The sequence below is a fragment of the Tamandua tetradactyla genome, chromosome 21, assembly GCF_023851605.1.
Source record: "Tamandua tetradactyla isolate mTamTet1 chromosome 21, mTamTet1.pri, whole genome shotgun sequence".
Classification (NCBI taxonomy): domain Eukaryota; kingdom Metazoa; phylum Chordata; class Mammalia; order Pilosa; family Myrmecophagidae; genus Tamandua; species Tamandua tetradactyla.
This window is the reverse complement of record NC_135347.1, coordinates 60227413-60253630: the sequence shown is the minus strand read 5'-3', so window position 1 is coordinate 60253630 and position 26218 is coordinate 60227413. Positions and strand designations below refer to the sequence as shown.

General features: G+C 48.6%; 1 protein-coding gene across 2 annotated transcripts in view; it reads right to left on the bottom strand.

Moving 5' to 3' along the window:
* Nucleotides 1-26218, bottom strand: part of ZNF366 (zinc finger protein 366) — a 94078-nt gene that overhangs the window by 13229 nt on the left and 54631 nt on the right. For both annotated transcript variants that reach the window (XM_077139498.1, XM_077139499.1), the window contains 2 exons: nucleotides 6665-8010; nucleotides 2800-2991 (listed from right to left, as the gene is read on the bottom strand). In XM_077139498.1, coding sequence (XP_076995613.1) covers nucleotides 2800-2991; nucleotides 6665-7996 — 1524 coding nt within the window. In that variant the 5' untranslated portion in view covers nucleotides 7997-8010. The remainder of the gene's footprint in view (nucleotides 1-2799; nucleotides 2992-6664; nucleotides 8011-26218) is intronic.

The window sequence follows — 26218 nt, the reverse complement described above, 5'->3', positions numbered from 1 at the left end:
CCTAGCAACCAGCAAATGGCCTTTCTTTTCTCTTGACGTTCATCCCCGCCCCCGCCACCCCCTACCCAGGGCCAGATTCCCAAGTGCCCAATATGTGGAAGGGTCAGCAGCATCCACAGGCCCCATGTGGAGATAGTTCTGGAGACAGTAACAGACGCCAGGAGCCTCTGTAACACGGTGTCTAAACCAGGGGTTACATAATGTCTAAACTAAGACATGCCTGAAATGTTGTTGAAATGAGAAAGGTTGATGGCATGAGAACCATCCCAGCGGGTGATGCGGTGTTGGGGGCCAAGGACAGGGGGCCAGAGAGGGAACAGCTGGCACCTCCCCCGAGAGACTGTGGGTTCTGGGTCAGGGTGACTGACTCCAGTTCTTACTTGTGGAAGGTCTTAGAATGCAGCAGGGCCAGCTGAGCTCGACAGCGGTGCCCTTTAATGCCCAGCTGTCTCTGTGCTAGCGACAGCTGCACGGCCTTCCTGACCTTTGGTGAGGACTCCTGGCAGGCGTGCCCGGCCCACTTCCCGCCACAGAACATGAACTGTGCGTCGTTCCAAAGCTGGCGCTCCAATACCTAAACTGCCTTCTTATGGGGTCTGTTTGGAGCCTAACTGCCCCTCAAGGAAGAGGTAAACTGAGTCTAGGAACTGTGAAGCTGGCCATCACTCTCTGACCGTGTGGGGCAGTGCCGCTGGGGGTGGAAGAAGCCCTGAAACATCACCGGGGCTGACTCTCCGCCTCGTCCTGCCCAAGCTCACTGTGTGGTGTCATTTCTGTCCTCTGGTGCGAGGGAGAACCCTCTCGGTCCTCTGGGGTCACTGATCCCCAAGGCCTCCACGCGCCCCTCAGGCTCTTGCACATGGAGAAGCAGAGTGGCCTGGTGCCCCACTGCCACCTCCAACCTGCCAAGCCCCTGTCCTGCACATGGCTCTGCTCCTGGACATGCCTATGGCCTGCAGAAGCTTTCTGCCTGGTGACCACGACTGCTGGGCCAGAATTGTTGAGGTGGAGCTGGGAGATGGTTGGACTGGGCATGTGTGGATTTTAGGGGACAGTCAGCTACATCGCAGGCTCCTAAGTATTTTGACAGCATTATTTATTTATTTTTTTGCCAGTTGATAAGATTGAAAACTACAAGACCAAGAGTAAACTCAACACAAGGAATGAAGAATGGTGAAGAAACCCTGATTGCACTTCCATTGTTGGAAGCAGCAACCCTGGCAGGAGGGACCAGCTCTGTTAAATGTGAGGAGCTTGAGGGGCTGGGAAGGGAATCAAAAGAGAGACAGGAGGTGCTCTAAGGAGCCCACTGGCCCAGGCAGCCATGGCCAGCTCCGTGGGGGTCTGACCTGCGCTAGGCTGAGCGCCTTGCTGCCACCATCTTGGAATTTCCAGTGATGTTGGAACAAGGGGCCTTGCAATTTCATTTTGCACTGGACTCTGCAGAGCACACAGCCGGCCCCGCCTGCAGTCTCCTCTGCCTTCAACTTGATGACTCTAGATGAACACAAACTGACTTTCAAACCACCGGGAACTTGAAGGAAAGGAGGGGAAACACAAGTCAGCCGCAGGAAAAGGGCTGAAGGGAGAAGCCTCCCTCCCCCACTCCGGAAAGTGCCCGCCTGGGTCGAGGGAAGCTCTGGCTCCTGACCCTCTCGCCCTGTCCCAGGAGAGGCCAGCACAGGAAAGACGGCAGCTTCCCAGGGGGTTCCTCTGAGTGGGAGGCCAAGCCGCAGAAGGATGAAGATCTGGAGCAGCCTCCGGCAGTGGCGAACCCCACTTTAGAACTGTGATCAATAGGGAATATTATCTGGACCCCGTCACACACTCAGTAATAGAGAAGAGGGAAATTTCCATCTCAGACAGAGGATTCTCACAATATCCGGACTCAGGCATTTCCTTCTTCTCCCTCAGCCAGGAGGACACTTGCTTGGACATTCTTTGAATTAAACTGTCCAATTCTGAGCAAGATTCCTTCCAATTTTAGAAGTGGAGAAGGGAAACGGTGTGGGGGAAGCCCCAGCCTTGGGAAGCATGAGCATTTCTGAGTAAAATCAGTTGGTGCCTTGGGCTTTACAAATCTCCACTTCATACTGATCTCATCTGATGAAATAAGAATCCCAACAAGTCAGTCTGACATAGCTTCTAGCAAAGCTGCTCCATCCCTATGCTGCACGGCACTACGGAATACAGTTTTTAAAAACTGGCCACACTCCTGATTGTACCTCAGCCCAAGCAAGCATTCTCAGGTTATCTGAGGGGCTCAGAACCCCCTCATCCTCTTTGGGAGCCTTTCTCCAATTACGCTGCTCACCCAAAGGCTAAGGAAGAGAGAGGGAAGGAGGGGAAGGAAGAAGCAGTGGCCCTAGAAGCTTCTGCAGCCCCTTTCCACATCCGCTTGACTGGAAGGTGTGGGGCTACCCGACTTCTCTCTGGAAGCGCTCCACATCGCCCTCACCGTTTAACAACCTCATGCCCCAAAATGCCTTCCACCCTTCCAATTTTCGCCCTGCCTATCTTCACCCCAGAAGCAGAAGTTTCTCCTTCTCTCTCTGGTCCACTGACCTTGCGTACTGGCACAAAAGTGAGGTAACAGGGCAGACTTCTGGGGGACCCAGCCAGGGGCCGGTGGGAGCACAGATGTGGTGGGAGGAGGGCGGAGCGGCCGCGGCACGTGGGGTCGGCTGTGGACTTACGCTGGGCCCCAGTGGCTCCCCTGATGAAAAGGACCCTCCTCGGTGGGCACTGACGCAAGCCCCCGAGTCCCCCTGCCCCGCACGCGTCCAGGGCACGGCTCACCTTGCACTTGAAGGGCTTCACGTCCGAGTGGACGATCATGTGCGCCTTGAGAGTCTGCTTCTGCACAAAGCTCTTGTAGCACAGGTGGCACTGGTGGGCGCGGATGTTGGTGTGGATCAGCACGTGTCTCTTCATGTTGGCCAGCAGGGTGAACTCCCGCCCGCAGATCCCACACTTGTGTTCCTTCACGCCCTGGGGGTGGGCAAGAGTCACAGGAAGGGTGGTTAGCGGCTGAAACGCTTCGTCATGAGGAGGGGCCCCTTTCTCACATGGCCAAACAAATCCACAGCGAGGCTGGCACCAAGTTCAAAAGGTGGGGCGACCTTAGCCCTGTTAATTTGCTATTTTCTTAAAGAGTTGATTGACATAATTTTTTTTCCCTGAAGGCCATAAGCAGGTAAACCATTAGAGGAAAAGGAAGTCTTCGTTCTGTGGCCGCTGGGGTTAGCTCCGCGGGGAGGATTAACCGATTTTGGTAAGAACCCTGTGAACTGATATCCACAAGCCCCTCATCAAGCTTTCAGGACAATGGAAAAATAAAACCCTTTCCACTGAAGTTATCATCGCCCGTATGAAAACCAGTGTTCTCGTGAGTTCTCATTGGCGGACCTGAGAGCCTCAGAAGAACAACTCAGACCCACACTCCAGTAAGTTACGGTCTGAGCATCCCAGTCTCGAGTCGCCCCTGGGCTGCGGTGCGCTCTGCCCCGCTGGTTTCTGTCCCCTAGAGCAGGGCATGCTCTCTGAGTTGAAAAACAGGACAGAAGGAGGCTTGTTTCCTTGCTGCCCGCGGAGAAGTGCTTGAATATTTAAATGACAGTGATGCCCTCATGGAGAGCATTTCGCATTTCGGTGGATGCAAAGCTCAAGTAGAGCATTAGCTAATCCTGACTAACCAGGCTTCCACGAAGGGGCCTTTGCAACAGATCCTGACCCAGAGTGACTTCTGGGAAGAGAACTCAGGAGAAGCACAACATCAAAACGAATGGTGACTGGATTAGGGCAGGTGACAGCTAACAACTATACATTAGAAAGCCTCGTATCCTAGTGCCCTAAGAAGGTGGGCTGTCTCTCTGAACCTACATCTCCCTTACTCTAATTTACAGTGTGGTGAGAAAGCACCATCCTTGGTTTGGGTGGGTCCCATGACTCTAAAGGGGGGGTTCAGGTCTCTGCCCAGCAATTTCCTGCTATAGCAGACCCTTAGATAAGCCACGTGGACTTTCCCCGTGTGGGTTTCTTTTTCTCCAGACGAAGGGGTGGAAGGTGAGGGCACAGGAGTTTTAACACTCTCTCGTCCAAATGATTATGGCTGAGTATGGATCTGTTTTAATGAAGAGCTAAGAAGTCAACCCCCCTTTTAAACAAATCTTAATGGTCCCCTAAAAAGATGAATTTTTGAAATGCACTGCATAATCAAAATGTGAATTTAAAATAATGAAATGAGTGGAAGACATTTTCTTTATGGCTTTCAGGATTTACTTCCCCATCTTTCTTCTCTCATGAGTTTCTCTGGAATTGGCCAGGATCCAGGTCTTGAGACCAAGAAGTATCTGCTAATTGCTGTTTTGGGGATTCTCTAGAGAGAATCCAGTCTGCAAAGTAAACTTCACATGTGGTTGCCTAGAACACCCGCGAATGCAAGCCTGGACCCAACTTCTGGAGAACAAAAGAGGCTCCTCCGTCTCTGGCAGGATCAGTCAAATCACAGAAAAGGAGCCTGTGGGGGTCGTCGGGGGAGGGGGTTGAGGGAGAAACAGGGAAGTCTTTGTCGTAGGGCTCGCTGGCACCCGGGAGTCCCTTGTGGTCCCCCACGCCTCCGCACCCCTCTCTGCAGACTGGGGGGTGATGATGACAGCTGCGCTCAAAGGTGAAGAGCACCAAATGCGACGCGCAGCACCTGGCATACAGCAAGTGCTAAATAAATACTTGCTCTCATCACCTGCCAACACCTCTAATTAAAATGCATTTTGTTTCCTAATTCAAATGACGCTTATTTTGATGCTAGGTTGTATCTCCCATTTTTACTTCACTTTCTACTATCTTACAGAACTTTTGTATGTTTAAAATGTGTCTTTGAATTCCTTTTCAACATATGTGGGAGCTAATAAGGTAACAACCCTCCTTGTGGCTGAATCTCAGTCTAGTTTCTTTATTGACAGTTCCTGGAGCTGGCAGGGCCACTCCCCTCTGCAGGGACCCGCAGGTGCCTTCTGAGGACACAGGGGAGGAACTGTGGGGCAGAACCCACAAGCAGCCACACATTTCATCTCTGCCGCAGTGCCAGACCCTGCCCTGTGTTTTGTCTTAGCCTAACAAATGAAGCCCATTATAGCAGAGCAGAAACCTTATCTTGGCAGGGCAAAGTCCTCCGCTGACCTTTCAGAATTAAAGAATGTTTTAGAAACTCTTGCTTGCTAGATGTCTCTCCTGCCAAGAAAACCACTTGAGGTCAAAGGTATGAGGCTAGAGGCCAGTGGAGCAGAATTGCCCTCTTGGAAGCTCAAAGCAGCTCCAAGACAACTTAGCTGGGGTAGGATTTCCAGGGCACCGCCTGGGCCTTGTTTGGGTTCAGCCTTAAAACCCAAACCAGGTGGAACTTAAGACCCTTGGGCCTCTATTTTTCCTTCAAGAGCTGAGCCGAAGGAAGAGCAAACCAAACAGAAAAGGATGCCTTCTTATGCCTCTTACCAGATGCACCACAGGTGGGGCTCACCTGGACAAGCCCAGGCCCTGCTGAGCTCTGCTGGGGCCACCAGCACGGGAGGCACAGGAGAGCCTCCCCACAGGGAGGGAAAACAGACCAAAACTAGCCAGTGGCTGAGCAGAAAAGGACAGAGATTCTCCGGAAGAAGTCTCCGCATGGTGCATCTCAGGCACAGAGGCTATGCTGCATCTGAGGGCACACCTTCTCCCAGCAAGGAGATTCCCTTCATGGTAGCACCCTGGGCGAACTTTCCAGAAACAGAAGTCAGGGACTCAACGGGGCTGGGAGCAAAAGCTCAATAACCACACATTCCCCTCATCCCTCCTCAACCTCGGCCCCAGAGGGTCTGAATGATTTATTTCTGGGCCACAGACCACTGGCTAACTCAGACACTGCGAGGCGCTGTGGGGACAGGACTTCAGGATCATTCTCCTCTTGAAGGGGACACAGAGAAGCCCCTTGCCCAGGGCACCCAGCTCCCGGGGTCAGGGGGGTGGGGATGGGGAACCCCTTCTCCAGGGCACCCGGCTCCCTGGGTCGGGGGGTGGGGACAGGGGAGCCCCTCGCCAAGGGCACCAGGCTCCCCAGGTCAGGGGGTGGGGACGGGGGAGCCCCTCGCCCAGGGCACCCGGTTCCCCTGATCAGGGGGTGGGGACAGGGGAGTCCCTCGCCCAGGGCATCCGGTTCCTCAGATCAGGGGGTGGGGTCAGGGGAGTCCCTCACCCAGGGCACCCGGCTCCCCGGGTCAGGGGGTGGGGACAGGGGAGCCCCTCGCCCAGGGCACCCGGCTCCCCGGGTCAGGGGGTGGGGACAGGGCAGCCCCTCGCCAAGGGCACCTGGTTCCCCAGGTCAGGGGGTGGGGACAGGGGAGCCCCTTGCCAAGGGCACCCGGTTCCCCAGGTCAGGGGGTGGGGACGGGAGCCCCTCACCCAGGGCACGCAGCTCCCCGGATCAGGGGGTGAGGACAGGGGAGCCCCTTCTCCATGGCACCCGGCTCCCCGGGTCAGGGGGTGGGGTGGGGACAGGGGAGGCCCTCGCCAAGGGCACCAGGCTTCTGGGGTGGGAAGTGGGGAGCAGCTCAGGTCTCCTGCCCTCCCGTTTCCCGGGGCCCAGCTAGCCCCCACCCGGGTGCGCGGGGTGCGCCGGGCGGGCGCGCACCTTGTGGGTGAGCGCGTGCTGCTTGAGGTGATGAGGCTGCACGAACTCCATGCCGCACTCGGAGCAGATATGGGGCCGGATGTCCTTGTGCTTCATCACGTGGTTGTGCAGCTGGCTGGGGTACTGGAAGGCCTTGTCGCAGTCGGAGCAGCGGTACTGAATGGGGCCCCGGTGCGCCGTGAGGTGCCTCTTGAGCTGGGCCAGGGTGGGGAAGTCGAGGCCGCACTCCACGCAGATGTTGTCGCGCGCGCCCGCGTGCTTGGCCTCGTGGGCCCTGAGCTCGCTGGGGTAGGCGAAGCCGCGGCCGCACACGCGGCAGCTGTGCGGCTTCACCTGGCTGTGCTGCATCATGTGGCGCTTGAGGTGGCTGGTCTGCGTGAAGGCCTTGTGGCACACCTGGCACTTGTGCGGCCGCGTGCCCTGGTGCGTCAGCATGTGCGTGTGCAGGTGGCTGAGCTGCTTGAAGAGCTTCCCGCAGCGCGCGCACGCGTGGGGCTTGATGCCGCTGTGCCCCAGGATGTGCGTCACCAGGTTGTACTTGGACGTGTAGGACTTGTCGCAGGTCGGGCACTGCCAGCGCTTCTGCGCGCCGCCCACGTCCACGCAGTAGCTGTCGTCGATGCGGACGTTCACGTCCACCCTCTCCACCTTGGGCGCGGCCTCCCCGCCCTCCGCGGGCTCGGCCTGGAGGGGCGGCAGCGGCTCGGGGGCGTGCGCGCGCGGGCAGGGGTGCGGGCCGAAGGGGAACGCGGAGGCGCGCGGCAGGAGGAAGGGCAGCAGGAGGCCCGGGGGCACCTTGGGGCAGCAGGGGCAGGGCGCGGGCAGCAGCGCTGGGGCTGCGGGCCGGGGCCACGCGGCACTGGGGGGGCCGGGCGCGGGCCGGGCGGGCGGGGCCCCCGCGGGCTCCAGGGCGCGGTAGAGCTGGAAGCCCACGCGGCACAGGTCGATCACTTGAGGGTCGGGCTCGGGGCGCGGGGGCTGCGCGAAGGGCGGCGGGAAGCTCGGGGCGCTGCGCGCCTTGCCCGGGTCCGAGCGGAGGCCCAGCGGGGCCTGGCGTGCCGCGGGGTTGTAGGGCATCTTGGTGGGCAAGCTCTTCCGCCTCCGAGACCCCCCTCCTTCAAAGACGCCGGAAAAGCCGTCCAGGGCTTCCGAAGGAGGTTCATAGCGAAACGGGGAGAAAGGCCCCCGGAGAGCTTCCGGGAAGGCATATCTCTGGGGAGTCTTCCCTGGGGAAGCCACTGGCTGCAGGCAGTGGGGAAAGGAGGGCGTCCTCTTCACACCCAGACTGAAACGCACGTCTTCATCTTTGATCATCTTCATCTCCTTCTGCATCCTTGGCAAGTTTCCTTAAAAAAAAGAGAAAGGAAAATTGTTTATATATGTATATGGACCTATTAAACTTCACCATCAGGGAATCCCCTGACACTGTGTCAAACTTTAGAGACACACAAATCAATAGGCCATGCCCTCCATCCTGAGACTTACTCTTGTGAAGCTGTGTAGGTTGCGGAGAAGCTTAACCTACGTATAGGTGTGCCTAAGAGTTATCCCTGGAGGACCTCTGTTGTTGCTCAGATGTGGCCTCAGTATCTCTAAGCCCAACTCCGCAAGTGAAATCATTGCCCTCCCCCCCACATGGGACATGACATCCAGGGGTGAAAGTCTCCCTGATGACGTGGGACAGGACTCCCAGAGATGAATCCAGACCTGGCACGGTGGGATCAACAATTCCATCCTGACCAAAAGGGGGGAAAGGAAGTGTAATTAATAAAGTTTCAGTGGCAGAGAGAGCTCAGATAGAGTCGAGAGGCTACTCTGGAGGTTGCTCTTACACAAGTTTCAGTTAGACTTTGCTACCTGTCATAACCTGCCAACCTCCAACCAGGACTATTCCAGCCAATCCTAGAGAACCCCTAGGGCAATATATAAGATTCCAAAACGCTTCCATGCACTAGAGTAACTTCCTAGAAACCTACAACCTCCAGATGGGATCCTAGTCCAGGTACGTCCTGAAACCTAGCCCAGCCTCTCCAGAACATCAGCTAATTCCATCTCCCTACCCCATATTAATGACAGACCCTTCCAACATGAAAAATTTAGAATTGCCATAACCCAAACACCACTAAAGAGAGGGATGCAAAGATCAAAGGTGATGGTGGAGTTATACAGAGAAGGTAGGGTTTAACAAATTAATATGAATGCTGAATCATTAATTTGGTATCTCTTTTAGTCTCCATCATCTTAGAGTAGCTAGAAGTAAAAACCTAAAATTGTGGAATTGTAACCCATGTCAAACTCTGAAATCTGTTCTCCAATGAATTGTGATGCTGTGCTTTGAAATTTATTGCTTTTGTATATGTTATTTTTCACAAAAAAAGAAAGAAAAAAACTCAATGGTGATAATAAAAAAGTATTTAAACCCTCTAGCCTCCTCTATTCTGGAGCAGCATGAAGGAAAAATCTGAGCGGATCATATGGTAGCCCATGACAAACTCTGGGATCTGTCCTGCCACTACTTGTGAAGAGTGCTCTGAAATGCTTTATTTCTTTGCTTTGTATGTATGTTATATTACACAATAAAAAAGTTAAAAAAAAATGCCTTTCTCTTCAGGGTTTTCTAGATTGGCTGAGTACTAACTTTGGAAGAGTAACACCTGCTAAGCACAAATCCACCATTTATCTTGGGGCTGTTCAAAATATCAATTCACACTTCCAGCTTCTAATGAGGAAAGCACTGGCTGCCCAGCATGGGACCAGCATGCTGAACAAATTTATAAATCCTCATAAACACAGAGCTACGTCCCCACTGTGGGAGGGTGGGGGTGGGAGCAGGTTTGGTTGGGAAGAAACCTGAGAATGCGTCTGGTGGTCGTGTCCACCTCAGAGGATGACACCGAGGCCCAGAGAGATGGCGCGGCATGCTCAAGCCACACGGCTGCTGAGTGGAGGGGTGAGAGCTGGGACACCTTCTGCGGTGGCCTTGCAGCCCGACACACCACGCCTCCCTAATGCTGATCCCACCGCCTCCCTAATGCTGACCCCACCGCCTCCCTAATGCTGACCCCACCGCCTCCCTAATGCTGACCCCACCACTTCCTTAATGCTGACCCCACCTCCTCCCTAATGCTGACCCCACCGCCTCCCTAATGCTGACCCCACCGCCTCCCTAATGCTGACCCCACCGCCTCCCCTAATGCTGACCCCACCGCCTCCCTAATGCTGACCCCACCGCCTCCCTAATGCTGACCCCACCGCCTCCCATAATGCTGACCCCACCGCCTCCCTAATGCTGACCCACCGCCTCCTTAATGCTGACCCCACCGCCTCCCCTAATGCTGACCCCACCGCCTCCCTAATGGTGACCCCACCGCCTCCCTAATGCTGACCCCACCGCCTCCCTAATGCTGACCCCACCGCCTCCCATAATGCTGACCCCACCGCCTCCCTAATGGTGACCCCACCGCCTCCCTAATGCTGACCCCACCGCCTCCCTAATGCTGACCCCACCGCCTCCCATAATGCTGACCCCACCGCCTCCCCTAATGCTGACCCCACTGCCTCCCTAATGCTGACCCTACCGCCTCCCTAATGCAGATGTAAACGTGTCTTTTATGGGCGAAGCTTCTGTAATGGAACTGATGTCCATGGCCACTCCCTTACTCAGCCGCAGCTCTAGGAGGGCGGGGGTATTGAAGGCCACATAGAAGAGAGTGCAAGGCCTAACTCAAATCTAGTATTTTCTGAGTGGGGTGGGCTGTCGAGGTGCATTGAGTGGAAAAGATCGGAATGGTTAAGGAAAGCATCTCGGGCAACCCAATTAGAAAGTCATCCTGGCAATGTATGCGTTCTAATCCTCAACCCAAAGCAACTTCAGGAGAAAAATTCCAAGATTGTGAATTCCTAAAACTGCTCTCTATTCTCTCCCTTCACGCAGGTCGTAGTAAAGTGCAGCCTTTGGGTGATTCCTGTAGCGCCTGCCCTTTCCTCGCCCTTGCTGAGTTAAGGCTGTGCCCTGGTCACTACATCAGGAGTGCCTAGGAGAGAGTGTGGCCTCAGATTCTAAGCCAGGGTTCAGGTTTCCTTCCAGTTTTGGGTCTTCCTCACACAGACACTAGTGAAATGAACCAAGTGGCTCCACATCTCCAGCGAAGCTCTCTTTCTACCTAAATCCTCTGAGCTTGAACGGGAGATGTCCCCTCTGCTCACAGAGGCTCCCATGGGCCTGGCCTGGTGCAATGTCCAGCCCGGGGCCGCTAGAGACAGCACTGGTTTAGGGGCGTGGACTAACTCAGGCTCCGGGCACTGGGGCCAGCTACAAGCTGGGCAGGCAGGCAGAGGCTCTCAAGGGCCAGGGGGCCGACAGCTTCAGGTGTGTCCTTATGAGCGGCTTGAGAACTACAGCACATTTAAAGCAAAAATGGCCTTTTCTGTGGAAATAAACGAAGTGTCCATCAACAGATGAGTGGATAAAGAAATTGTGGTATGTGCACACAATGGAATATTATTCAGCCATAAAAAGGAATGCCATTCTGATATATGTGACAATGTCGATGAACCTTGAGGACCTCGTGTTGAGTAAATAAATATTTGGACACAAAGGTCCAAATATTGCATGATTCCACTTACATGAAATATTTAGAGTAAACAAATTCATATCGACAGAAAGTAGACTAGAGGTTACCAGGAGCTGGTAGGAAATAGGGGTTTACCATTTGATGGGTGAAAAGTTTCTGTTTTGGATAATGAAAGAGTTTCCATAATGGATGGTGGTGATGGTAGCATAACATTGTAAATGAAATTCGCATCACTAAATTACACATTTTTAAATGGTTAAAATGGCTAATTTTATGTTATATGTATAAATGTCACTTTAATAAAAAGGGGGGGGGCCTCTCTGTATTTGATTATCAAGTCCAACCACAGACAATCCAATTGAGGGAACAAATATATGTGCTTATTCAGTGAATGTCAGGGCATTATTTAGAGCTGTTATGTGACGTCAGAGAGCTAAGAACTAACATCGATATTTGCTTAGTTCTTCTGTGAGTGGGAAGACAACCTGGACTTGACTTTCCATGGGGTTGGGGCTTAGTCAGGAGTGAGAACTCATATCCAGCAAACAGGCGGTCAGCACTTTGTCCCATCTTTCTACTGCTTCCTTCTAAAATTTGTCCTGAAGTGATAGGTCTTCTCCTGCCTCATGGACCAGCCACTTGTGGGAAGTGGAAGTGATCAGAGTAGCAGGAGAATGAAATAATCTAGATTTATGCGGCCTGGAGGAGTGTGGGCACCAAGGCGAGCAGAGCAGAGCAGAGCAGAGCTGCGGCTGTCAGAGAGAAAGGACAGGTGCACGGGTGGGAAAGCAGGGGCTGGATTTCATGGTTACTACGTTGCCTCTGTTTGCAGATTCAGCAGGTCCTGATTCCTTGATTAACACAGCCAGAGGGGGTGTGGTCTCACTCCAAGAATTTGTCGCATCTATTAAAATAATTGGCTTTCAGGCAAGGCTAAATGCGACCTGTTGAAATAGGGAAAGAAAATGGCAGATCCTTTCTTTAGAATTTCATTTTGGCCACAGTTAGTTTTATGACCCCTTTGAAATTAAGTTCCTATTTGCAAAAAACAGCTGCTCAAACTGGAGAAAGCCATTCCAGCTCCAAGTGCCTGTGGCACACCTGCAACAGAGCCCATGCAAATGCAAACTGTTTTGTTCTGACCTGGTTAAAGGATGATTCCTAATTCACATTAGAGAGTTTGGTATGAGGACTCATTAAAAAGAGGTGTTGGAACACGGGCAGAACTTACTGAAATTCTTGTGTACTTTATCGTGAAGAAGGTACTTGAAAATGCATCGACTAATGAGATCCCTCTGCCACGTGCTGCAGCTTTTTCTGGGAAGCTGCCTACTTGGATAGGGATGTCACCGCTAATTTCGAAACCGAAGGTGCTTTAGATTGTGCACAGTATCATTGTCTTCAATAGTTTTGGTTTTGGTTGTGACATAATCTAATTACTGATTCGTTTTAATATATAATAATGCTACTTTCAACGCTATGTTTATTTTTAGTGTTTGCGTTTTTATTTTATCACCATTGACCTCGCAAAGCAATATTGATGGACAGAGATGATACACATTTTAACATAAACAACAGAATTATGCTCCCCAAACGACAACGTTGTAGAGACTGCACATCTGTCTATTTTATTCTCCTCTAGTTTAAATTCATAATTAATTAATTTTCCCCAGTTTATGATTTGCATCTGTGATAATTCTCCCACCTCTGAAGTACTCGCCTGCCTGCTCTAGAAAAAAGAAATCAGTAACCCAGGAGGTTTGAAAAACACTGGGGTTCAGCCGTGGACGTTCTTCCTGACCGTTAAAACAGAAATCCTTCTCTCCATGGAGTTTAAGGGGCGCTGCCAAGCCCTGCGGAGGACGAGGAGAACCAGATCTGCTTTCCCCTTGGCTTTCTTGAGACATAAATCAGACTCGTCTCTTAGCAAGAGGCTCTAGGAGGGTAAAAAGAAATACTGGAGATGGGGGGAGGAGTGTTAAAGGGAAGAGCTGGGAAAGGATGCTTTTCCTTGGGAGATCATTTATCTTGATATCAAACAAGTCAAAAGTCTGGGTGGCCTCAGCACAACTATTTATAGGCCCCAGAAAACCTCAGTTGTGCGCTCCCCACATGCTCCCCTCCTCCCTCCTCTATTTCTAAAAATAGGTCTGCAGGGATGGAGGACAGCTGTGGGAGTCCTGTGCAAGAGAGGTTTGGGGCAGCGAGGTGGTGGGAAGGAGAGCTGCAGGGCAGAGCCTCTCAAGAAGATAGGCAGGTGGTAAGGTGAGACAGTTCCTTGCCACGATGTTCAGGAAAAATATGCAAAAAGAAAGACCTGAAATTTAAAATGTAGATAGCCTATGGCATAGTGGCAAGACCATTGGCTTGGAACCGAAAATCCGGGTTTGAGCTCTGACTGTGCGCCAGCAGCTGTGGGAGGTTGAGCAAGTTCATTTTTATGTTTAATTTTCCCATCCACTGAAGTGATGGGGTGGGGGGTGGTTAGGATAACCCATGAGGCTGCTGGAAGCTTCAACAGCATGGACGTGTGGACATGGACTTGCGAGTGTGGCACCATCGAGGGCTGAGAAAGAGGGGGCAGGAGTGAAAGGCTCCTATTTGGATCGGTGGATCGAGACCAGTTGGCATTGTCAGGCTGGAGTTCTTGGTCACCACTTACTGGCACCTGGGCTTCTGCTTTTCAAGTTCAAAATGAAGACTTTAGCCATTAATCCCAAATTGGTCTTATCACAGCAGTGAATGTGAATCAAACTCAAAGGGACTGATGGGTATGGCCAGAAGGATTGGTTGTTTTCATTTTTCTTATTTGAGAATATTCAAATAATATTATTTATTATAATAAATATGGTTCTCTTCCCTGTAATTGAGCTGTCTGCCAGCTTATATTAATAATTGAAGATTTGGGTAAGTGGAGACTTTGGTGGGTGGTCTTCGTGAGATATTTCAGCCACTCTATGGGAAACTGAAGAATTGCCCTATGCTGGTAACAGAGGTTACCTTCCTAGAAACAGGAACACTTGTCTGTCGGACCCAAGGTCTCAGACCCAGCAACAGTGCTGGATCTGCACTGACAAACTGGCTCTTTGCTTTCCTGCTGGACAGAGAGAGCAGGGACTGGGTCTGCTTTATTTTCTCCAGTATCTCTGGTGCCCAGCGTGACCCTTGGTACAAAGTAAATGTTCAGTTAACTGCTGTGGGGACCTGAGAATGAATGGATGTTCTTGTTTTAAAAAGTCTTCATATGGAACTTCGAAATTAATCATTTAATATTACGTTATTTTAGACTTTGAGCTACCAGGTGACGTTTGGGGACCTCTCTGATAAGATCAGCAGCCACTAATACATTCCCCAGGCAGTTGTTGTAGAGTGAACGCAATACACATGCTCGGTGTCTGCTGTTGTTCTCCTCCTCAGTTTCTGAGGCCACCGTTCCCCGACATCACCTTCAGATTGCATTGACACCTTGAATCCTAGCTGCACCAAGACTACCAAGCCATCTTCAAAGTGCCACAAGGTTCTGCACAACAGTCAGAAAGCAGACACCTGAAAAGTCTAAAGGGTAGAAGAGGGAAGAAACAAAGACCCCTGGATTGAGACTGTGAAATGTAGACTGAGAATGAGTGGTCACCCTGCATTCTTCCGCCCACAAGGACATTTTTGGAGAAGTTAGTAGGTGTCAGTACTTTGTACCAATGAAGGGGAGAAGGTTTAGAATACTCATAAATCTTCAGCGCTATGGTCAGAGAACGTTTTAAGGTTCTTGGCTTTCTCCAATGTATATTCAATCACCAAACTCAATAGACTATAAACCAGGAAGCGAATAGTTTACGGGAGAAAACGCTGAGTTGATCTGTATTAGAGGAATTTGGAACAGCAAGGCATCCAAGAAAGTTAGTTATGAGGAAATGGGGAAGGAATAGATTTTAAAACAAAACCAAAAAAACCACTTTGACCCCTAAGGCCAATTAGAAACGAAGGTCTAACCAAGATGAAACCATGAAAAATGAAGTGTGGGAATTAAAAAACGCTTCTAATACTGCCCTTTCATTGGGAATTCACCTCCTACACCAAGAAATAAATATTCCCCAGATAAAATTACTGGTATTTTGTGGTTCTCATTCGAACTGAAGGTCATTCCAGTAAATGCTGTTCAAAGAGCCACAGTGAGTCAGCACTCCAGGGACAGGTCTATTTATCTCTTCTCTGTGACACTGATTCCTGTTCATGCTGAAATTCATGAAAAAAATACTCAGTCTCACATGAAAAACAGAAAGCATTCTTTATTCTTTGAAGCTTTCCAATGTTTCAGTGGGAAATGTTACATTTCAGTACTGGCTTCCCTTTAAATTCGGGAGAGGGCCGGCCACCTTCCTTCCACGGCCTGCACTGGTGCTTATTCCAAGAGATGGGAACAGGGAAGAGCTGAGAGTGGAAGAAAAGTGTGAGAATAAGCAGAGGTGAGAGAGGCAAAAGGGTGGAAGTTTCGAGGGATTAGAGGCAGGCAGAGTAGGATATACATGGCCTGGCCATTTTCTCTCTCTGTTCACAAAAGCAATCTTGTTATAAGGTTCCTCTGTAACAGGATTCTGCTGGGTTACCTGGTTCTTTCTGAATTCGTATTAACAGCCAGAAACTCTGAGTCTTCAAATTAAAAGTCCTAAAGATTCAGCACAATTGTCTTACTCTTATGTGTGCTGTACTGATAGGGACTCGGCAAGTAACAACTCGTTCCTGCGTTCCCGGGGTCAGCAGGAATGGAAGGGACCCTGCAGGCATCTGGCAGCGAGGGCGACGTGTTCTCAAAGGGTGCTCTCAGCAGTGCCTTCTCACTCCCTAGGCCGATGGAAGACCCAAGAAGGGGTGACCAGATGCCTGGCTGTAGCTATACCCCATCCATCAGGGTCCTCCTGGAATGTACTTGAATTCATAAACCCAGATTTCCCTCCATTTCCTTATAAAAGTAATTGGTCTGTTCACGGTGTGGACTGAGCCCTCTAGGTAGTCAGAAAATGCTACCTGGTGATGAGAACTGTTCACATGTGAAATAGGCCACTGAACACACGTTTTAATTTTAATACCCAAGCACCCTTAGGACATAGCATTAAGTCATGTGTAGTCTTGTACCTTTAAATTGTTCGTGATGTGTGCGAAAATACACCATTTTTCTTTATTAAAAAAAACACTCTTAATTTTAAAATAACAGATTCAACCACCAACTTGCCTAAGTTAAAATGGATGCAGGTTTAGTGTTAAGTTTTTCTTTGAAGCACGTCTTACCATGGTTTAGTTTCTGGAAAGCAAGACTGAATGTAATTGCTTGGGTGCTGGAACAGCTGCTGCTGTGTCGGGGCAGCTCTGTCCTTGGGGCCCATTTAAAGGAAGGAGATGAATCAGAGCTGGGCCTTAGGAGCTCTCCTCCCTCTCTCAGAGTTCATGTCTTTCTGGTGGATGGAGCTCCAACTAGAATGCTAGAATTTTTCTCCAACTTCCTTTGGCGGAAATGCCCTTTGATATATGTTGACTGTTTTATATCCATAGATAAAGTAAACGTGGCAAACCCTCTCCTAGATAACCAAATACACACACACGTGTTAGAAAGCTTCATTCTGCTAATGTCTGGGAATGACAGCACATTCATGCTGGTGGCTCCCAGAGTTGGTAGCTATTGCTAGAAGAGATGACCTTCTGCAAGCACAAGTAGTGAGAATCGACACCTAACAGATGAAGTCAGCCATCTGTGGAAGGAATCTATTTTAGAAGTGTAATTCTGGGGGTAGCACCAGGGAATATTTTGGTGGGGAGTGACGGAAATATCCATTTTGACTGTGCTAGTGGCTTTGCAACTTTGTCAAAACTCACAGAACTCAAAGAGTAAATTTTTACTGTATATAAATTAAAAATAAGTTGAAAACTATAAAAGAAGCATACAAAAACTGCTATTCTGCACATCATTATAAAAAGTGCAGCTGAGGATATTCGGGAAATATCCAACAACAGACAAAGTGAACAAACTCCATCTTCTTAATCTAATCAATCCAATCGAATAATATGCATGTGGTATATAAAGAGTTTACTAAAGGTTATAAGAATTTGTTGAAATTAATTCCTGCTTTATCCAAAGGGGAGACTAAATGTGGCAGATGCCAGCTTTTGTGTGTGTATATACTCTATTTCAGCAGGAATATCACAGGGCAGGAATGGTGCATTAAGTTATTTTTCAAGGTTTTCAAACTCATTGGCCCTGATTGCATGCTCAGAAAACAATTTTCTACAATTGCTCCAACATTCTTTGAAATACAAAGTAGCCTACCATCAGTAGATAAAACCATTCTCATCATTAGAAACTATACTCCTACCTCTTGTAAATCGGTTGGTTGTGTGACACTCAGGTCCACACACCACTCTGTGGATCATTGCCCTAAGCCTGATTAACTGAGTGCACTTCCAAAATGGAGCTAGGTGATGAATTTCCAAACCTGCATTCCAAATCCTGAGGAGCGGTGGCCCCACCAAGCACTGCTGTCCTATGATGTCTACCAGGGCAGCCAGCTGCCTTCCTTCTTTGATACCCCTCATTGGATGCACACAGTGCCCAGGATTCTGCAGTGCCGGAGGTAGTGAGAACCCCATTGAGTGGAGGATTTCTGGGTAATGCAGGGATGCAACCTTCCTTTCCCCAGAGCTGAAAGTGTGTCCCTCTCTTCTCTGAATTTTATCATGTTTGTTGGATGTTCCACTGAAGGGGAGTGGTCTTGGGTTTCTATTTGATTTTCTATGTGAGAGGGTGTCTTATTTCTGATTTAATCTTGCTATAGTCAGAAACCTGCCTAGTACTTTATGTATTACTGGAATCCAATAATTACTTAGGAACTTATTTGACAAATATCATGTTCTATCTTTTGCTCCCTGATTACAGGGAGAATTTTGGTGTCACCTGAAGAAAGGAATAACTGGTTGACTTGGCCCGTCCTACTTCATCCCAAACCAACCTCACATAAATAAACTGTCCAGAACATCTCCAGTGAGCAAAGTGGTTTCGTGGTGACTGAGGTTAAGCCCCTCTGAAGGCATGCCCCTGCTTCATCCTGGCGGGATCCTGGCCAGTGCATGCCATATTCCTTTGACTTAAAGGTGGGATGTCTTGTTTCACTGAAATAACGTGAATGAATTCAGGAAGGCTTTGGAAACACCCAAAATGACAGGGTTAAAATGCCACCGTGTCTCTGCGGGAGTGTGTTACCACAAAGTAAAGGGACACTCTTCAGGCTTCAACCTGTTCTTCAGGACAGGACGGTCCGCAACAATTCCTCTCCTTCACTCTACAACGCGGCCTTCCCATGTAAGTGCCCATTACCCAGGGGAAATGCCCATCCTAGGGTGCAGAGGGACGTGTGGCCCCTTCCTTCTTATTTTATGTGGGTGGAATTCCTGCTTTGGTTTTGCCTTCTGGTGCGTGCTCACTCTTCTTTCTGAGTACTCTGTTCCTCCTCACTGCCTTAGCTGCTTTAGTTCAGGGTCTTTTCAGGCACCTGTTTCATATTGGTCCTCATTATCGATTCTGTTCATTAAAGGCATTTTTAGAAAATATTTGTACTTATCTGCACATGCACATATAGGCTATCTTGGGAAGAAAACACATGAATCTGGCCATACTGGCTGTCTCTGGGGAGCACATCTACATAGCTGGGGAAGTACACTGTGAACAATGCAGCTATGCAAACACTTGCATTAAAAAAATAAAACTTCATATTGGCTTTCAAACAGCAAACATCCAGATTAAATTAGGCTTTGGAGCCTTGAAGAATTCCCTTGAAATATTCCCTCTGCCTCCTAGAGTTTTCTGACCATGCTGTCCAAAGTCTGTTGATGCCCCTGATAGACACTGCTCTGCTTTATACTTCGGGCAGCAGTTTGGCCTGGACTTATGTCCCCAGGGAAGTGAGCATGAATGGCACCAAAGGCTCAGCCTGCAAGGTGCCTCCCCAGAGTATTCATTCAGCAAAGTGCTTCACCCATGCTGGGTGCCAGGAAGGCCATGTGTAATATGCCAAACACACTAGCTTCAAGGAACTCACCATCTGGAGGAAGAAACTGATAATACGCATGGAGCAAAATGTTACAGGAGCTGCATTAGAGGAATCTCAGACTGGTAGGTAGATTTGCTAAAAATGAGAGTACAAGAAGCAACACTATCATTTTTGACTAACAAACTATTTCAAGATATTCTCTTTTTTTGTATCTTTAAAGCTTCAGTTAGAACAATATGAAAGGGTGAAGAAATATCTGTGGTTGTGAGGGAAGGAAGAAAAACCTCCCCACCCCATAACCAATGCTCCAGCCTTCACTATCAGTGTCTTCTGCAGAAAAAAGGGAGACTTGTATGAGTTGCAAAGTGGGGTGCCCTTTGATTAACCACATTCAGAAAGCCCAGATTTGTATTTAAAACAAAATAATGTTTGACTTTAGAAGTTCAGATTAAAATGAGCCTGCTGTGAACATTCATGGAATTATAGAACCATGCACTGCAAATGTGACTAATTCAATCTCCCCATTCTACCCGTCCTGGGTTTCTCCTTGGATTCTCCAATGCTGGGCTACAGAGGATGAGGCTTTGGCAAGGCCAGGTCCCTCTCCAGGATGCTAAGGTAGTGAGTTGCTTAAGAGCTTCTTTCAGACTAAGGTACAAGTTTGATCCCGTGTATGCCACTGTAGGATCATAAAATGTCAAAGCACAAAGCACGTCCCAACCTTCAGGCCGAAAGTTCCCCTCTACCCACTGCCACAGCCTGGGCCCACACGTTTGATTGGCTTCCTCATTGGGATGGCAATGGGTGCTTCCCCCACAATGCAGTTATCTCCTTTAAGGTCACGGGCCCTTTACTAAATCTTCCTGCCTCTTCACCGCAAGGACTGGTAGTTAATAACATCTTTAAGTGGTGAACTTTCAAAGTGCACTAATTTTCTAGTCTTCAGAGACTTTTATTCTGTTTTTTTATAATAATGAGTAGATAAAACTACCCCCCAAAGTCTGTGAGCCTCCTCCTTTTTGATTCTTCCCCTTCTACTCTCCTCATGACAAGTAGGTGGAGGACATTCTCACGTTTACGGCCAGTTATCAAAAGGGACATCATTTGCTTTCAGATCTAGTTCACTTTGCTTTTTAAGGATACCTATTCTAGAGGTCACTCTAATGACCTGCTGTGCATTGTTTAGAGAATGTCCCTGGAAAGCAAAGCTCACATTCCCAGGAAGAAAGCACAGTCATATTAGAATCCTCTCATTTGGAACCTAACTCATCCCTTTTTCTATGCCCCAGGTGCTTTATATCTTAAAATGCTGTATTTCAGGATTTGTAATGGCCTTAAACTGTCTTTGATTTTGGGATTTTTCTTTATTAAGTCTCTCCTTTCTCATAAGTTCTATCTTATCCACCCCAAAAGTTAACTTCATGGATAGACCAAAACAACAACACAGGACAAGGAAATTTGTGTGACAACACTCCCCCGCCCTTGGCCATACATTGCTGGGCAGCTGTCACAAAATCTCATCCATTGTGCCCTGGAAATGACCATTATTAGCTTCTCTCTTTCCCATTCCCATATCTAGGACCCTTGTCCAAGTGTCCTTCACTTCACCCCTGAATTATTTACAACAGTTTCTACCCCACCCTCCCTGACCTTTCTTCTCATTCCTTCTGAATCCTTTGCACACTCATGACAAGTCCATCTTCCAGACATTCATCGCTTTTTCTCAAACAACTCTGTGGAACCTACCACACTAATGTGTACAGATTGGTGCAGAGATTGTGAATGTCTGCTCCAGTGTCCATTTTCCCCCATTCTTCTTTAAGAAAAGAACCAGAATCCTTTTTTCCTTCGGGTGATAATGTGCCCAGCCTTCCCAGATGTTCATTCAGTTAGGGGCACCCTGTGACACAGTTCTGGCCAGCAAGATAAAAACAGAAGACTGCTAGGGACTTCTGGGGGAGCTTTCACATTCCTAGTGCAGAAACCAGGCCTTTCTCCTTTCCTGTTTTTCCTTCTGCCTGGAATGTGGATCTGAGACTGGCCTTGGCAGCCATATTGGAATCATGCAGCAAAGAGCTTCATGACAGAGTCTCCCACTTAGTGTGGTATGGAGATGGAAAGAGTCAATGCCGAACATCTATACACACTTGGTGCTGACCTTTTTATTATTTGAGAAAAATGGATCCTTTAGTTCATTATGCAGAGTTCTATGGCTTGTCGCTAAACACACTCCCCAACTGAGACAGCCAGCAGAGTAAATATAACCCCTCTCCTTGACTTTCACAACCTTTGAAACCAGGTCCAAATCTATTCCTCTTCTCTCTAAAATCCTCTCAACCCAGGTAAGACCAGGCTTTCTCTATTCTCTACGTGGGTCAATCTAATTCCTACCTCTCTGTCTTTGCTTAGACTTGCCCAGCATTCAGGACTCTTTCCATTGAGCCATTCCTTTCTTCCAGGATGAACTTAGGTTCAGCTTCTTCCTAGATGCCTTTTCTCTTACTTACTCTTATGCCCCATTCTCTCTTCCTTCTTTGAAATCCTGTTGCTTCACCCCTAGTGAGCCTGATCTAAATACAGCTTCCCTATACTGTACTCTGGTTATTTCATGGCTAGGTTTTGTTTTCCCAACCAAAGTATAAGCTCCCTGTGACCGGAATTCATACTCTTTTGTCTTCCATTGCACCTTACATTCTACTGATCACCAAGAAGTCCTCGATATATACAAAACCATATTGCTTCATTGTAGTTCTTTTACTATGCGTTGCTATATCTGCTTCTTTGAAACAGATATGTCTGTGGCTTTAAGAGCACAAGTGAATTCAGGTTGTATCTCTACCTGGGGAATTAATACTACCATTGGTTGCCAGTTCAGAATCAGTGTGAATTAATTTGCCATTTGGAGAAGTTTACAGCAGCAAACATTATCACTGTAGGCTGTTGCTGCGAGTATTACCTTCATTTTTGCACATTTGTTGGTACAGGAAATCAACCTCCAATTCTTTTTTTTTTTTTTTGCCTTTTTTATGGCATAGGCCAGGGATCGAGCACGGGTCTCCCACATGGCAGGCGAGCATTCTACCACCTAACCACTCATGCACCCCCAAGTTCCAATTCTTACATCTGGGTTTTAGGCGTCAAGAGGATGTGAAATCAAGACTCATTCTGGCACCTGCTTCCCCCATCTCAGAAGCACCATAAAGGACAGTTAAAAGGATCACTTTGGACAAGGGACCACCAGTCAGCCCTCAGGCTCCTGTGCTGAGCTGGGGGGGGGGAGGGCTGGGGTCAAATCAACACTGGAGTCTCCCCAGAGAGCTGTGTTCATCCTCTGAACCCCAAGAGAAAATGAGAGGGAGAGGGAAAAGGCTCTGCAGTTTCGTGTCGTTCCTGAGGAACATCAACTGCCACAATCAAAGAGGGCGTCGAGTGGGGGTGGGGTATTCTCATTCAGAAATGTGGCTTATTGTGGCTTTCACAATTTTCTAGGTTATTTTTTTATTAGATATCACCAGATTTTATTCACTCTTTTTCTCTCTCCCAGACATATGCCTGCACACACACGCACACACATGCACACACTAGCCATGTAAAGCGATCCTTTATCTGACTTACCATATTTTTTCTGTGTGTGTATTTTACATTAATAAAATCAGGTTTCACTTCAAAGATATGGGCCACCTAAAACCTCCCCTGAACTTCTTTCTCGGTCCTGAATCCTCCACCTCTTAACCACAGAGCCCACTTGGGATTCGAAGTCCATCTTGTCGAATAGCAGTCCTTGGTCTAGGAATTGCAATGGCTTCTCTATATGGTGTTTTAACTCTATTTTAAAGTCAATTGGCAAAATAGCAATAATAATAAAGGAAAATAATTGATTCTCTTGGATTTTTCCCTCCAGACGACAGGATTTGGGCCGAACAACTTTAGAGCCAGTTTATAAATGCCTGTGTGATGCTTCTGACACATGCTGAGGAGAATCAATACTACTTGGAGAGGACTCCGTGGGGAAGTCCTGAGGACAAAGGACAGAGTTTCCGTCTTTTGCTCTGACATGAACCGAGCTTGTGAGTGGTGGCCCTGATGCCCGCAGGCCTCCGTGCATTCCCCACTGCTGCTCTCAGGGCTCAGGAGTGACCACTACGCTTCCATCACAGACCGATGCCCATGGACTCCTTGCCATAGCCAGCAAGGCCCATGAGGGTGGGGAGAAGGGAGTCTCCTGTGTGGGATACAAGGGACTTGCCACCTAGTTGGGGAATCTTGCAAGGGAGCAAAAGGTCACAGATTCCCTTAATCTTTCTGAGTCTTGGTTTCCCATTTATGAAACAAGACAATAATGCTATCTCGAGGGTGGCCACAGGGCTAAATGAGGCATTGCGTGGACCTCACAGAGTGCCTGCCATAGGTTTAACTCAGCCTGCTGTGAGTTCTATCACTGTTACGTGTCAGCAGATCATGTGTGGTGAATGATGCCAGCAGTGGGGGTCACTGCAGAAGGGGTGGCCAGGGAAGTCTTCACTAATGGAGAAGACACTGGGCAACAGAAATTTAAGGCCACAGGATTGTTTAAGATTTTCTCTATTTACTATTTATTTAATGGGAGGTCAAAGAGGAAGAGGGAAGGAGCCTTCTGGAACTGAATCATGAAGGGCAAGGCTGCCCTTTTAGGTGGCTTCCTGGTACACGGTTGACCTGGGCTGGCCCATTCCACCTGGGCTCCCATGGCCACCAGTCTGCAGAAGCTGGACTCGGGGAACACAGGGACAACCAACTGGCCTGAACAAGCTGCAGACATCTAGCCCACCTCCAGCTCCCAGCAGTCACAGAGTCTGCCACAAACAAAGGAGCAGAACGTGACTCTAAAATCGTGATATCCTGACCACTCTATTTAAAATTGTGAATTCCCCCAATTTCTCAGCTCTCTCTTTTACAATCCCTCGTTTTATTTTCCTGGTAGAAAGATCATAAAATATCTTGGCCATTCATTTGTTTATTATCAGTCTTGCTCCATTGGAGTGTAAACCCCATGAGACCAGGTATGTGCTGGTGTAGCCACATAGGCGTGTATCTGGCATGCAGTAAGTTCGCATTAGACTCACTTGGGAGATTTTACACATACACGGCCCCCCTCTGAGAAAAATGCAAGGCCTTGGCTCCTCCCCAGAGGTCAGCTCCATTAGGCTCCCTGGGGGTGGAGCCCAGCATAGGTGCATTTTAAGACTCTGCGGGTGATTCTTTTGTGCACCCAAAGTTGAGACCTACTGTGCGGAGGTGTTAAGCAAGCCTGTGTGGAATGTCAGTGCCAGAACCCATGAAGGAAGGGAGGTGTAGGGCTCAAAGGGTGGTGCAGGAGGGATTCCGATGGAAGAAGCCCAGCGACCTTCAGTCATTCCTCTCTGTCCACCACCCACCGAGGCCACCAGCATTGCCACGTGGGGGTAAAGAGAAGACTTTTGTCTATGTCAAGGCCAACTTGATGAAACACGTCCACATGGCAATGGCCCTTTTGGGGATCTGGTGGAATCAGAAATCTACTTTACTGAGCAGTGATCCTTAGTCTGGGAATTGCGATGACTTCTTTATGTTTTAGTCTCAGTTAATCTCAGATCCACAAAAGAGCCTGAGCAGGTCATGCTGTACCCTGGTTGTAGTGGGGTCCCAAGCCCCCTATTTGTGTGCATACGAGTCTGGGGCTGGAGAACCCTCCCTGTAGCTTCCCTCTGCGGCTGCCACCCAAGCCCCAGGCCTGCCCAGCCACTGGTAAGGATGGCTTTTCTAGCCTGAAGAGAGACAATGAGGAAGAGGGCAGGAGAAGGCCTTCTCTCTGCATGACTATGATACTTCTGAAAGGTTGGGCTGTGGGATTTTTTTTTTTTCACTTCTCTCTTGGAAATCACCTCATGGCTGATTGGGCTTTAAGACAAGACTTCTTCTTTACACTGAGAAGCATTTCACACCATATTTGCCAAGGAAGCAAAGTGGGGCTGCTGATTTGTCAATTGCTTTAATGATTTTCCAGGACATTTGTCAGAGACTGGTTTGCTTTTTGTAAAAAAAAAAAAAAATGCTTCTTACAACAAACAAGTAAATGCAAAATCTTCCCTTGTGCTTTGATTGATGGTTAACACTTTTTTGGAATATCTAACTCATATTTTTAGAAAAAAGCAGCTGGTACTCTTGACATTTAATTCTAACAAAATGTCTCATTTAATTCCCCCTCTCCCAAAGAGTGTACACAGACTATTGGAAAATATTCAATTGCATTGATCTAAATGTCCACAGTAAGTGTGGAGGAAAGGTCAGGAATGCTTTTAATATCCTGAAGCTGAGCTCATGCCATTAAATTGGCTGATTTTAAGAAAACCATGACTGTGACAGAGAAAGATGACTATTTAGCTGGTATGGATATCCTTGGGAGTGGGAGACATTTAAAATTGGGATTGAACAAACGTTTTTGTTCTTGGGTCAGGGTGGGTGTTTTACCCAGAGATTTTCTATAAGCCAATGATAGTCATAATAATAACAGCTGTCATTTACAGAGGACTCACCATAGGCAAAGCCTTTGTATTAATTTAGCTCACTTAATCACTACTATTATTAAAACCTATTTTATAGATAAGAAATTTGAGGCATAGTATGTATAAGTACTCAACTAAGGTCACATAGCCTGGCAGTAGCATCTCTTAGGCAGGAGTTGGCAAACTTTTACTTTATGACTACAGTAATACTTTTGGCTATGTGAGACATAAAGTCTCTTGCAACTACTCCATTTCGCTGTTGTAATGAAAGCAGCCAATGGGGTGGCTGTGTTCCAATAAAACTTTATTTACAAAAACAGGCGACAAGCTGGATTTGGCCTGCCTGCTGTAGTTTGCTGATTCCTGCACTTAGCCATGACGCTAATCTCTCTCTTGAGGCCTGTTGCTGCAATTCTTTAATTTCAACAA